The sequence below is a fragment of the Hyperoodon ampullatus genome (assembly GCF_949752795.1).
Source record: "Hyperoodon ampullatus genome assembly, chromosome: 1".
Taxonomy (NCBI): Eukaryota; Metazoa; Chordata; class Mammalia; order Artiodactyla; family Ziphiidae; genus Hyperoodon; species Hyperoodon ampullatus.
The window spans coordinates 120,192,239-120,206,879 of record NC_136914.1 but is presented as its reverse complement, the minus strand read 5'-3'; the positions used below and the strand labels follow the sequence as shown (position 1 = coordinate 120,206,879).

At 42.3% G+C, this 14,641-nt stretch overlaps 1 protein-coding gene across 1 annotated transcript in view; it reads right to left on the bottom strand.

Moving 5' to 3' along the window:
• PCNX2 (pecanex 2) overlaps positions 1 to 14,641 on the bottom strand; it is a gene marked incomplete at its 3' end in the record, with an annotated part of 308,773 nt that overhangs the window by 133,030 nt on the left and 161,102 nt on the right. Inside the window, exons 20-21 of the mRNA XM_079712418.1 lie at positions 9,707 to 9,848; positions 5,243 to 5,420 (exon numbers count right to left, since the gene is read on the bottom strand). Coding sequence (XP_079568544.1) covers positions 5,243 to 5,420; positions 9,707 to 9,848 — 320 coding nt within the window. The remainder of the gene's footprint in view (positions 1 to 5,242; positions 5,421 to 9,706; positions 9,849 to 14,641) is intronic.

Sequence of the window (14,641 nt, the reverse complement as noted above, 5' to 3'; positions counted from 1 at the left end):
CTAGAAACAATAAATGCTGGAGAGGGTGTGGAGAAAAGGGAACACTCTTGCACTGCTGGTGGGAATGTGAATTGGTACAGCCACTATGGAGAACAGTATGGAGGTTCCTTAAAAAACTAAAAATAGAACTACCATATGACCCAGCAATCCCACTACTAGGCATATACCCTGAGAAAACCATAATTCAAAAAGAGACATGTACCAAAATGTTCATTGCAGCTCTATTCACAATAGCCCGGAGCTGGAAACAACCTAAGTGTCCATCATCGGATGAATGGATAAAGAAGATGTGGCACATATATACAATGGAATATTACTCAGCCATAAAAAGAAACGAAACTGAGCTATTTGTAATGAGGTGGATAGACCTAGAGTCTGTCATACAGAGTGAAGTAAGTCAGAAAGAGAAAGACAAATACCGTATGCTAACACATATATATGGAATTAAAAAAAAAAATGTCATGAAGAACCTAGGGGTAAAACGGGAATAAAGACACAGACCTACTTGAGAATGGACTTGAGGATATGGGGAAGGGGAAGGGTAAGCTGTGACAAAGGGAAAGAGAGGCATGGACATGTATACACTACCAAACGTAAGGTAGATAGATAGTGGGAAGCAGCCGCAGAGCACAGGGAGATCAGCTCGGTGCTTTGTGACCGCCTGGAGGGGTGGGATGGGTAGGGTGGGAGGGAGGGAGATGCATGAGGGAGGGGATGTGGGAACAGATGTATATGTATGACTGATTCACTTTGTTATAAAGCAGAAACTAATAAAAAAAAAAAAAAAAAAGAAAGAAAAAAAAAAAAGAAGAAGTAAAGCTGTCACTGTTTGCAGATGACGTGATACTATACATAGAGAATCCTAAAGATGCTACCAGAAAACTACTAGAGCTCATCAATGAATTTGGTAAAGTTGCAGGATACAAAATTAATGCACAGAAATCTCTTGCATTCCTATACACTGATGATGAAAATCTGAAAGAGAAATTAAGGAAACACTCCCATTTACCATTGCAACAAAAAGAATAAAATACCTAGGAATAAACCTACCTAAGGAGACAAAAGACCTGTATGCAGAAAACTATAAGACACTGATGAAAGAAATTAAAGATGATACAAAGAGGTGGAGAGATATACCACGTTCTTGGGTTGGAAGAATCAACATTGTGAAAATGACTATACTACCCAAAGCAATCTATAGATTCAATGCAATCCCTGTCAAACTACCAATGGCATTTTTCACAGAACTAGAACAAAAAATTTCACAATTTGTGTGGAAACACAAAGGACCCCAGTAACCAAAGCAATCTTGAGAAAGAAAAACGGAGCTGGAGGAATCAGGCTCCCGGACTTCAGACTATACTACAAAGCTACAGTAGTCAAGACAGTATGGTACTGGCACAAAAACAGAAATATAGATCAGTGGAACAGGATAGAAAGCCCAGAGGTAAACCCATGCACATATGGTCATCTTATTTTTGATAAAGGAGGCAAGAATATACCATGGAGAAAAAATAGCCTCTTCAGTAAGTGGTGTTGGGAAAACTGGACAGCTACATGTAAAAGAATGAAATTAGAACACTCCCTAATACCATACACAAAAATAAACTCAAAATGGATTAAAGACCTAAATGTATGGCCAGACACTATAAAACTCTTAGAGGAAAACATAGGCAGAACACTCTGTGACATCAATCACAGCAAGATCCTTTTTGACCCACCTCCTAGAGAAATGGAGATAAAAACAAAAATAAACAAATGGGACCTAATGAAACTTAAAAGCTTTTACACAGCAAAGGAAAGCATAAACAAGACAAAAAGACAACGCTCAGAGTGGAAGAAAATATTTGAAAATGAAGCAACTGACAAAGAATTAATCTCCAAAATATACATGCAGCTCAATATCAAAAAAACAAAGAACCCAATCCAAAAATGGGCAGAAGATCTAAATAGACATTTCTCCAAAGAAGATATACTTTGCCAACAAACACATGAAAGGATGCTCAACATCAGTAATCATTAGAGAAATGCAAATCAAAACTACAGTGAGGTATCACCTCACACCGTCAGAATGGCCATCATCAAAAAATCTACAAACAATAAATGCTGGAGAGGGTGTGGAGAAAAGGGAACCCTCTTTCACTGTTGGTGGGAATGTACAGCCACGATGGAGAACAGTATGGAGATTCCTTTAAAAACTAAATATAGAACTACCATATGGCCCAGCAATCCCACTACTGGGCATATACCCTGAGAAAACCATAATTCAAAAAGAGTCATGTACCACAATGTTCATTGCAGCACTATTTACAATAGCCAGGAGGACATGGAAGCAACCTAAGTGTCCAACGACAGATGAATGGACAAAGAAGATGTGGCACATATATACAATGGAATATTACTCAGCCATAAAAAGAAACGAAATTGAGTTATTTGTAGTGAGGTGGATGGAACTACAGTCTGTCATACAGAGTGAAAAGTAAGTCAGAAAGAGAAAAACAAATACCGTATGCTAACACATATATATGGAATCTAAAAAAAAAAAAAAAATGTTCTGAAGAACCTAGGGGCAGAACAGGAATAAAGACGCAGACATAGAGAGTGGACATGAGGACACAGGGAGGGAGAAGGGTAAGCTGGGACAAAGTGAGAGAGTGGCATGGACATACATACACTACCAAATGTAAAATAGATAGCTAGTGGGAAGCAGCTGCATAGCACAGGGAGATCAGCTCGGTGCTTTGTGACCACATAGAGGGCTGGGATAGGGAGGGTGGGAGGGAGATGCAAGAGGGAGGAGATACGGGGATATATGTATATGTATAGCTGATTCACTTTGTTATAAAGCAGAAACTAACACCATTGTAAAGCAATTATACTCTAGTAAAGATGTTAAAAATACTGGAGGTCTAGAAAGCCTCTAGGAAATATGTTAATAGAGACAATTTTTTAAAAGATGTCTTAAAATGAGGAGAATGAACAGGAAGTAGCAGTTGGGGTAAGCAGGCAGGATCTTTACAAGAAACATTAACTGTCACCTCCCTCACTGCCACCATTTTCTGTCACTAATTTCTACTGGCTTTTCTTTCCCGAAAGACCTCAAATGCTGTCTCTTTCTTTAACTGTATTTTTTGTCGGAATCAGATCTGGTTTCTCATTCCAGAAAATGCCCTGCTACCAGCTCTGTCAAGATAAAGAGTGAGCAGGCACAGACGGAGTCAGGGGTGTGTCAGGACTGACTTGCTATACAGTATGCTGATTTTTTTTAGTTTTTGTCTCATTTGTTGTTGTTGTTGTTTTTTCTTTTAGACTCAGCTATTTTTCCCAGCCTAATAGCCGACTATTCAAATTAAACATGCTAATGCTCTCTCAATTAGGGGAAACAGGAACACTGTCACACTGGTTCTGCCTGAAATTTTTGGTGTTTTCACTGGTGCTTTAAAAAGATGATGGCAAGTGAAACTCAAATGTCTGTAGCACTGAGTTTTTACGGATTTAGGTTTCAGACTATGTCCCATCGGGTTCCACCCTACTCATTACGCGTAGGACGGTACAAAGTGCCCTCGTGGACAGGAAGAATGAACAATAGCTCTGCATAAATCCTTCCTCTGCGTCCAGCAAGCCTCTTGATCTGGACACCTGCACCTACCAGACGTCTCAGCAGTAGCTGGCTGCCAGCTGACCAGCAGGCAGCTCAGTGGGGAGGCTGCCTGCCCTCCAGCAAGTGAAAATCCCTGTTCTACTGCAATGTGGAATCACTTAGAAGACTCATTTCATTCACCCCTCTCTGCTCTGCTTTTGTTTGCCTGGCACTTTTCACTTACACAGGAAGCTACTGAAACAGTTCACTGCAGAGAAGCAGCCACACTCCTTCACGTCCTAAACTTCTCTTTCTCTACTTAAAATGGCTTTAAAAGTCCTGCCTCATATTTGGAAAGCACACGCTACTTAAAAACTTCTTTCCTACTTACGTTAATCAATCCTCTTGACGCCTAGGTGAGACTGGCATCATTATTTTCAATTTTACAGGAGACAACGTTACAGAACATGTAAATAATGCCAGAGTTAGGAATTCAACCTGTTCCAGTCCATTTTGCATCTGATAATGAGCTTTTACCACTGTGAGTAGTAAAATAATTTATAACTTCATCAATGCTTTCAAGATCATAGGAGACAATTTTACATTTATTATGTGAGATCACAGACATTTAGACATAATGAAGGAAACAGATTATGGAAGCCTGTGATCTGAATCACCAGAAAAATGGGATAAACTTATCAAGACCAAACAGAACTCAGACAAACAGAAAACAAATCTTTGTGGGTAAAAGACCAAAGCCAGAGCTTGGGCATAAGATGGGAAAACAGGGGAGGGCTGCTGAAGTAATATGACAATTATAATATTTGAATTTTTGTCACTTAAAACAAGAGGAAGCCAGGTGAAGGACAGGTAATAAAGAGAGGAATTCACAGAAATGATCAACAGGGATGAAAAAATGAAGTTCAGGGGAAAAAAAACCTTAGAATTTAAAAATTATTAACCAAAAGGGGGAACAGTTAAGTCAATCTGAGGGCAGAAAACCCATGAGCACATGAGGAAGGAGTTTCCCAAATTCTTTTTCCAATTTCTGTTTACACACCCCAGCTTTGTCACAGTGCTCAGAACACGTACACTCAGACCAGTATCCCAAGGACCTTATCTCCCTCATGTTAAACGTTAGATGCCATTCCCATATATTTGCCTGAACTGTGATTAGGGTTTCTCACTGCTCATGGATGAATTTACAACTGATGAAATCTTGACCTGAGACAAGCCAAGGGAAAGAAAATACTCCAAGGGACCTGGCCCTCGGGTCCCACTTCTCAAACTTTACCTCAAGAGGGAAAATGCTAAATTAAAAAAAAAAAAAAAATTAGTCTGGTGGCTAATCTTTAATTTAGAGCATTTTGAGATCTAGGAAGTTCCATAATGAGATTGTTAACAGAGACAAAGGTCATAAAATTTCAAGCAACACAAATGGCTAATTCATCTTAATTAGTGATTTTTGGCAAATAACATGGCGTATTTCTATTCCATGGGGAATGTTCCTCAAATGGCAGCAGGAGTGTGACACGCATACGTAATTCAATGTAAATTCATGCCTTAATTGTTTTTAAAAGAAAATGTTTCAAACTCTTAAAGCATTTGATGAGAAATGTACCTTTTACATATTGAAATGAAGAAAAGAGCTAATTTACTTGCCTTGCTGAATAAAATGGACACCATGAAGAAATCCAGTAAGAAACTCTCTGAAATGTCTTTGTAGTCGAAATGGAAAAAGATCACGGTGAAGCCCAAGTGAGTAAACTGGTGGACTGGGTTACAGAAAGAGGTCCGCAGCAGCTTCATGCCCGCGATGACCATCAGGAAAATATCCCAGCTGTTGAAAAGGAAAGAAAGCAAGTGATCACTTCACAGCCCGTACATTACTAGGTGAGTGACAATGGCTCACGTTTCTTGAGCGTTTACTGTGCGTTATGCGCTTTACAAAAAGCCAAGATGGTGGGCCCTTTATTACCCTCGTTGTACAGAGGAGTAAACTGCGTCTCAGAGTTTGAGTCTAAGTTCACACAGAGTGGAGCTAGGAGTGAAACTCCATCCCAAGGGACTCACCAACACAGACTCTGCCACTAGAGTCAGCTTCACCATCATCCCTGGGACTTTGCAATCCAGGACACAGAGCTCCCTTGGAGCTTATCTGAAAGACTACTGCACTGCCAGGTTCCATGGGGCATTTGGTGGCAAGTGAAAAAACAGAGCAGGCTGTCCCTGCTAGCATCTGCTCAGCCTTTCTATTACAAAAGAATCTCACTGAATCAATGACGTAGCAATAGCTAATATTAAATTCTGAAAAGCGGAAAAAGATCCCACTATCTCAATAATGCCATTTTTACTTTACATATTCACTTCCAATGTTTTCCACCATATTTGTTGTCTTTGTAAACGTAAGCTTTCTGATCTCCCTTTTTTTCCACTGAAAATTACATCATCAACATGACACAGGCCCCCATGACATAGGCCTTTTGAGCTAAGGAGCACGACAGAGGCAGCCCGGCAGAGAAACAGCAGGACTTTCCTGTGAGGACTGAACTCCTGAATGCTCCTGTCTAGGGAGTCAGGTTATTAACACGTGTCAGAAGCATGTGCCATGTGTGCAATTCCAGCAGACAGTGAGGCCAATAATCTACCCACCTTGAGATGGGAAGGCAACTGATTAGTGCTCAGCACAGCTGGACAGAGCAAGCCACTACCACCTTGAGGGGTCTTTCTGAAAGAAGACCTTGCACATTTTAGCCAGAATCCCCTCAATTAGAACATCCTATTTGGGAACTCAAAAGAAAGACAAGGGCTTCTCTGGTGGCGCAGTGGTTGAGAGTCCACCTGCCGATGAAGGGGACACGGGTTCGTGCCCCAGTCCGGGAAGATCCCACATGCCGTGGAGTGGCTGGGCCCGTGAGCCATGGCTGCTGAGCCTGTGCAACCGGAGCCTGTGCTCCGCAACAGGAGAGGCCACAATAGTGAGAGGCCCACGTACCACAAAAAAAAAAAAAAAGAAAGACAAAAGTGGCAATACTCTCCAGGGAACAGTTGCACTTGAAAGAGAGGTTTCCTTTTTTCTTTTTAATTTTATTGAAGTACAGTTGATTTACAATGTTGTGTTACTTTCTGCTGTACAGCAAAGTGATTCAGTTATACATATATGTATTCTTTTTCACATTCTTTTCCTTTATGGTTTATCACAGGATAGTGAATACAGTTCCCTGTGCTGTACAGTAGGACCTTGTTGTTTATCACAAAGAGAGGTTTTCTTTTTCTAAGTACAGAAAATGGGGGTGAGGGGGCAGGCCTGAATTTCCCTAATCCTAGCGGGATCCTGAGCTCTAGACCCTTATCAACATTAATAATATCCTGTCTCAGGACTGGGGCATTCAAAACGTGTTTCCCAAGTCTTGGCATCTATCGAATACAAAACTGTCATTTTTGTCATCAAGAAGATCTAATGTCAGCAATTCCATTGGCCTCAATCTGATATTTTATATGCCTTCAGACCTAGTGTAGCAATTGATTCCACCCTGTCCCAGGATGCATCTGATGAGGTTTGGTCAAAGCCCTGTGTAATGGGCTTAGATTTGGCTTCTGAGAAAAACGAGCCCTTGATTACATGCAGGTTTGGGGAGAGTGGTAAGACCTTTAGTAACCTCTGTTCCTGCAGTGAGGCTGAGCACTGCTCCATGACCCTTTCCTTTTCCAGTGGACAACTAATGCCTGTGATGAAAAATCAGTATGAAAACATGACTTCAGGTCTACTCACCTCTGACAACAAGGGTACAAGAATCTCTGTGGCATAGCCAAAGCCCTTGGGGGGATCCCAATGATAAGGTGTCCCAAGACTAGGGATATTCTGGTTTTCAAAGGAGATCAGTGACTTTCCGGGTTATTCAGGCCAAATCTAGATGAAGCTCAACTCTAAACTTTGTTTTCCGTGACTATGACTAAAATGGACAGCATTCATTTTATGTTTATTAATGATGACTGGTGAAGACTAAGAGGGCTCTTAAGAAGTGACGTTTATGGCTTTTGTAACATTGCAACGGTAATGGTTGCATTCAATGATTCATAGATTGTTGTAGGCTTAGCTAAAGGTCTTATAAAGGATTAGGTAGCAATCCGGGAACAATGGCCTGGGACAGGGGCAAAGCATCCTTTTAGATCAGGCTGGGAAATATAAATACCTAACCAGTTATCATGACGCACTCACTCATCATTTACCAGCCCCCCACTCAATCATCCATCCATCCATCCATCCATCCATCCTTCTACCACTTACTGGACCGATGGTACTGAAAGCTGAATAAGAAACAGTGCCTGTCATTGAAGAGTTCACTATCTGGTACCATGGTTCTCAATGAGGGCAGGGTGTGGGCTGGGCTTACACAGTTTGAAACAGGTCTCTAGGTGATGCTGACATATGGCCTCCTGCCATCCTGTCTGAGAACAGCTGGTCTAGTGGGGTGCTTGAAATCTTGAGAGATTTTTTTTAAGTCCTCAGATGGATGCCTCAAGAATATAAAGGAGTTATCAACTTTGGGCTCCAAGAAAAAGAATTCTGTTCGTATCATCAAATTAAGATTATTTGGAGGTACATGGGTGAGGTGCTACTTTCTGACTTTAGTGTCTGGAAAAAAATGACAGGGGATAGAGATTAATCTTACTTCACAGTAGACTCTCTCTGAGCTTGACTCTGCATGATTCCCAACCCATGCATCCATCCTCTGCCAAGAGCCAGAGCTGCTTGGCCTCAATTGGCAGGCTTAGCTTGAAGTCCTAGTCCTAATGTTAGGAAGCAAGGACTTTCATTCCTTTAGCTCACTACCCCAGGGCAGCACTGGTACATGTGTGACTGCTTTGGTTCTGACTGTGAGTCCTTGTTCTGAAAATTGGGGATCTGCCTTGTTTCAGAATGTCGTCATGGGGTCAGCCAAGATGGTACCACACTGGAAACACCTGCTTACTAGAAAAGCACTCAGTGTTCTAGAGGTAGGGTTAGCTCATGGATGGGGCCCTACCCAAACTATACAAGAGGTCTGTAATCTCATCAGCTGCCTCCTTTATCCAGAGAGACTAATTTTCATCCCTGGATCTGAAGTCTAGGATTTTAAATACCAAAGGGCATGGACTTCTTGCCCTGGTCTAACTGAAACAGTTCTAGACTGGAAGGAAGGCAAAGTCTGATAAAGACAGGAAGGTTATAGGGTCGTTTCATTTAGTGTCTGCTTCGTGTGACTATGAATCTACTCAAGGTCCAACCGAGAATTCGCGTGCCTTTTACCTGAGTTTGCTCAATCTTGGGCAAATATTAATTAATTTGTCCTCATCCCAGCCCAAAAGGAAGAGTAGGCATGCTTGGGGTTATGAATCAGGGTTGACTTGGGCATGTAATGTTTAAGCAAAGTGACTTATATGCAAATCTGGGAAGGAATCTCTTTCACATCATCCTCCTTTATTACTAACTTATTTGAACAGAAATGTCAAACTTTGGTCAGAACAACACATCCACAAATGATCAAGTAGGTTTCCGTTTGTCATTTCAGAGTTCCTCTTACAATATGAAACCACTAACTCAGCTATACGCTGTTAATGCTTTGCAAAAACAGGCATCTTGATGATATGAAATCTCTCTGTGGTCCACTTTTTTAAATTATGAGGCTTTTCCTGAGAAATGCAAAGAGAGCAGTAACAGTGATTAAGTTTCCCCCTCCCTCAAACACAAAATGCTCGAGTCTTTGCTACATGAAGTGCTAGAGGCACTTCATAACAAAGCTCTAAGCACGATGGTTGGAATGCCAGGAACCCTGGAATCACATTGCACTTCGGTCATCTTCTTAAGGCTCCTCACTAAGCTTTTGCAGGATGATTTTCAAATCTACTGATGTTTATTCACAAGATCACTCCAAGCAGATCTAACTTCGTTTGCACCCCAGTCCCTCTACAATAACCACCTAGCTCCAGCGAGTTTGAGCCAAAGACCACCATGGCTTACTGTTACGTGGCCCATCATTAGTAGATAGAAGTTGGCTTCTGCTGCAGCCTGTTCAGAGAAAACCCACTAGATTTTGAAAGTGTGGTGATCCAAATCATGATGAAAATAAACGGTTATCCACTTACTGGGTACCAAGTCTCCGGTAATTGCTTATTGCAAATGCATCCATAGTAAGGGCATTCAAAATGATTGCTGGGTACAAGATGTATTTTTCAAAACACTGAAGCCAAACATAGAGTCTTTCAAACCACATTAAATGGGCGACATCTGAAAGATACACAAAAACCACTTAGAATGGCCACTGATCAAATTATTTTTCTTTAAGTATATGTGATAAGTAAGACCCACCCCTTCCCCTTCATTCAAGAGCTGCAGAACTCCAGATACCAGACCAGAGAGATCAATTTTCTTCCCAGGCAGGCACTTTTAGCTTTGTTTCTATATCGTTCCTAAATAATAATATATGGTATAGGCCAGTTTCCCAATTTTTCAAGTCAATTGATTTTTTCCATATTAATTATTACTGGGACCCATGAAATGAGCTGTCACATCACATCAAGGCATCTCAGAGTGAGTGAGGGTAGAAAGCAAAGGATGGAGAACTGGGAAACAATCTCATGGGCCCAACTCCTCTTAAGCTTGGGGCTGCTTCTGAGTCTGGGGCTACTTGCCAGGCTCTCCTCTGCCTCTTTTTAGTCTATGAATCCACAATCAAATTCCTGGCCATCTACACACATAAGAGAAAGCTGACCCACAACCCCCTATCACTAGGAATGTATTACATTCCAGTGAGTCGTCACAATGAAGGAAGCATCGTGGAAGTGAGATCCATTCCCACAAAGGCTAAGGTTTTAAGTCACACCAATCTGGGTTTGTATTCAGACTCTTACCATCCACTAGCGTGTGGTCACAAATGATTGCCTTCATCTTTCTGATCCTCAGCGTTGTGTGTCCCGCCCATCCTTCCTACTACTCATGGCAGAGAAGTCAGCTATCCTCCCCATGATGGGGTAACACAGTGCCTCTCACCCATCTCTTACCACTTCTCTCTCTGGGGAGGAGTGGCTGGTCCTATTGGTCAGAGCACAGACTCCCTAGGCCATAGTATCAGGGGATGGGAAACACTGCATCCCTGCCCTCCTCTGCTTCCCGCCTCCGTGGGGAGAACACACCAGGTTCAGGTCCTCAGGTGGGTCCATCTCACTCCCCACCAGATCTCTGTCTGCTAGTAACTGAGAGGCTGCGGTGGACCCCAACTCACCATCAGAGACCTGGGCAAATGGACCAGATATGGCAGGACTCAAAGCCTAAATCTGCCAAGGGGGAATGGGACTCGATCAAACTTCTGGAATCATATTCCTCAACAATTTATAATTTAAAAAACTTCCACCCCTTGGGGCTTCCCTGGTGGCACAGTGGTTGAGAGTCCGCCTGCCGATGCAGGGGACACGGGTTCGTGCCCGGGTCTGGGAGGATCCCACATGCCGCGGAGCGGCTGGGCCCATGAGCCATGGCCGCTGAGCCTGCACGTCCGGAGCCTGTGCTCCGCAACGGGAGAGGCCACAACAGTGAGAGGCCCACGTACCCCCCCCCAAAAAAAAAAACCTTTCCACCCCCAATAATCTATAGTGAAAAACCAAGAGAGCCAGGTAGGTTTTATGCTGTTTGGATGACACAAGGACCAACTGAAGAAAGAGAAACTGTTGACACACACCATGCAGAGCGACATGGCAGTGACATAAAATAGGCCATCCCCTCCAGGTTTCCTATCCAGGATTAGGAGACAAATTACCTTTTTCCAACCTACTTTGACTGGGACTTTATGTAAAGGGTTACAGAAAGCAAAACAAACATACACACCCACACACACAAAATTGGGAACTGATATTTTACTGCCTCCTTTATATGATTTACATTTCTATATAAGAATATATTACATTTATAACTCAAAAACATAAAGGCTATCTTCATGTGATTGATATTACAAGGAGAGGTTTGGCATTCAGAAATCTTGCTTGAAAAGAATTAATTTGAATGAGATGGGAATGGTGAGAACGGAGAGTAGAAACACTTCATCACGTGGGAAACAGCAAGAACAACCACCCCAATGATTAACTTAACAAGCAGAAGAGAGATACAGTGAGAAATTATCAGAATAAAAACAATTTTAGTTATAAGTGAAACAGGGAGGAAGTGCTGGAGGAAAATTGAGGTTGAAAATAAGGGGTAGGGATTCATCTTTGGGTATTCTTAATAGTAATCTTTCCTGGTCAGTGTTTGGAAATGGGTTATTTCATAAGGAACGAAGGTTATGATACATAATTTTAAAAATCTAGGTATATTATATATTTTACATATAGATAGGAGTTTTTATCTTTTGTGAAAGTACATGAAAATTAAAAAAATAAATCTCCAAGATCCCTCCCCAACTCTTTCCAAGCAAATGACTTTGACCCCTACTTCCTAGAGAAAACTGAAGCTATTAAATGTAAATTTTCCCACTTCTCAACCCCTCAACTACAAATTTATCTATATTCACACCCACCTTCCTGCTCCTACTGAGGCTGACCCCACGGATGCCCTGGGTTCCATTCTTCCCGACATCTTGATTCAGTAGTTTCCCCCCTGACTAACCAATGGCTCTTTCCTAATGGCCAGTGGCAAGATTCCGGTCTTGGCCAAGTTGAAAACTTGCTTTCCACTGACATCTTCTAGCACTCACTCTGTCCTTTTCGGCACAGCCAAGCTTCTTGGAACGGTCATCCATGTCTGACAATCCCACTTCCTTGTCTCCTGTTTCCTGCTAAAACTTCTGCCCCACGGCTTTGCAGCTACCCCTGCCCAGAACTGTGCATGGCAAGGCCACTTGTGATTTCCTAAATGACAGATAACTGATATTTTTCAGTCTCTATTACTGGAACTTTCTTTTTTATTTTTTTAATAAATCTATTTATTTATTTACTTACTTACTTATTTACTTATTTATTTATGGCTGCAGTGGGTCTTCGTTGCTGTGCATGGGCTTTCTCTAGTTGCAGCGAGCAGGGTCTACTCTTTGTTGTGGTGCACAGGCTCCTCATTGCGGTGGCTTCTCTTGTTGCAGAGCACGGGCTCTAGGCGTGTGGGCTTCAGTAGCTGCAGCATGCGGGCTCAGTAGTTGTGGCTCATGCACTCAGTAGTTGTGGCATGTGGGCTCAGTAGTTGTGGCGTGCGGGCTTTAGTAGTTGCGGCACGTGGGTTCTAGAGCGCAAGCTCAGTAGCTGTGGCGCATGGGCTTAGTTGCTCCGTGGCACATGGGATCTTCTCGGACCAGGGCTAGAACCCATGTCCCCTGCACTGGCAGGAGGATTCTCAACCACTGTGCCACCAGGGAAGCCCTACTGGAACTTTCTGAGACAGAAAACATCACTGATTTCTCCTTCTGTCTACAACCCTCACTTTAGCTTCTGCGTCCTGCCAACTCCTGCCTGTGCTCACACCTTTCACACTGCTCTTCCCACTTCCTCTGCAGAGTTCTCTTCTACCCTGGCTCATGTGCCTTCCTTGGACCTCTTTGCCAGTTTTCTCATTTTCCTGAGCTGAGGTCCTCAACACCCCTAACGTTAATTATTACTTCCATGCTGATGATGCTCAGATCTGTCATTGAGTTAGACTGATCTTCCATCTTTCTCCCAGCTTCAAGATCTAAATACTCAGCTGGAGAGCTTCAGCTGATGTCCCAAAGGAATCTTCAAATACAGCGTGTCAAAAGCTGAACTCTGTCAACCCCCACGCACCTGCTCCTCCTCATGAATTTTTTATCTTATTTAATGACACTTCACATTCACCTAGTCATGCAGGCAATATACGTTGGGGTCACCCTGAGTCAGTTGTTCTCAATCATAGCTGCATGTTGGAATCGCCTGGGGACAAGGCTGAAAAACACTATCCTAGAACGGTGATTCTCGAACTTCATCATGCAAATAAATCACTTGTTAAAAGGCAGAATCTGATCCAGTGGGTCTGGAGTGGAGCTGGACATTCTGCATTTCTAATAAGCTCCTGGGGGATACTGATGTTGCTGGACTCCACATGGTACTTTGAGAAAGAGGCACCGGCAACTTGTTAAAAATGCAAATTCTCAGATGCAATCCTGGACCTGCTGAATCAGAAATCTGTGGGCTGGGCCCAGTAATCCGTGTTTCATAAATCCTACAAGTGAGTCTGATACGTGCTCACGTTTGAGAACCACTGTTCTAGAAGTTCTTCCTCCGTACAGGACTAGAATATGTTGATTCTCTGTGCTTACTTCTTACATATCTATCTCCTCCTTTCTAGTTTCACTGTTCAGATCCTCAATCTCTTATCTTAAAAAAAATATAATTGTCTTTTATCCAAATAAACTCACTCTTTCCTAATCCCATCATTTGTGTGCACTGTATAACATTACTTCTTACTACTTAAGGGCCTTTCTCTTGTGGTTCTCCCCCATTCTCCTGAATTACCTGTTTTTTTCTCTCTTTATTGGATCATCCTCATCACAATGTAAACACCCTGTAATATCTTTTGTCCTAAAAAAAGACATACCCCCCTTGACCCTTTTCCTTCCAGATGTTGGATATTTTCCAGATATCACCCTATTTCTTTGCACCCCTTGGTAATAATTTCTCAAAAAATTTTTGGCTACACTCGCTTTCTCCACAACTTAACTCCCTTTGTCTTCTGAGTTCACTCCAATCAGAGTCTCATCCCAACCGCTCCATGAAACTGTTTTGCTAAGAACCTCACGTTGCTATCCAATGGTCACTCTCAGTCCTCAACTTAACCTCCCAGCAGTGTCTGACCCAGTTAATTACTCCAGACTTCTCATAATTCCCTACATGATCTTATACAGTTCCATGGCCTTAAGAATCTATTGTCAATATGCTGTTGACCCCTAAAAATACATCTCCATGCACGACCTTTTTTCTGGACTCCAAACCAGTATATCCAACTATCCAACATATTTTGAATGTCTAATAAGCATCTCGAGCAAAGGCCTTCATTCCATGCTCTCACCTATACCTACTCCTCCCGTATCC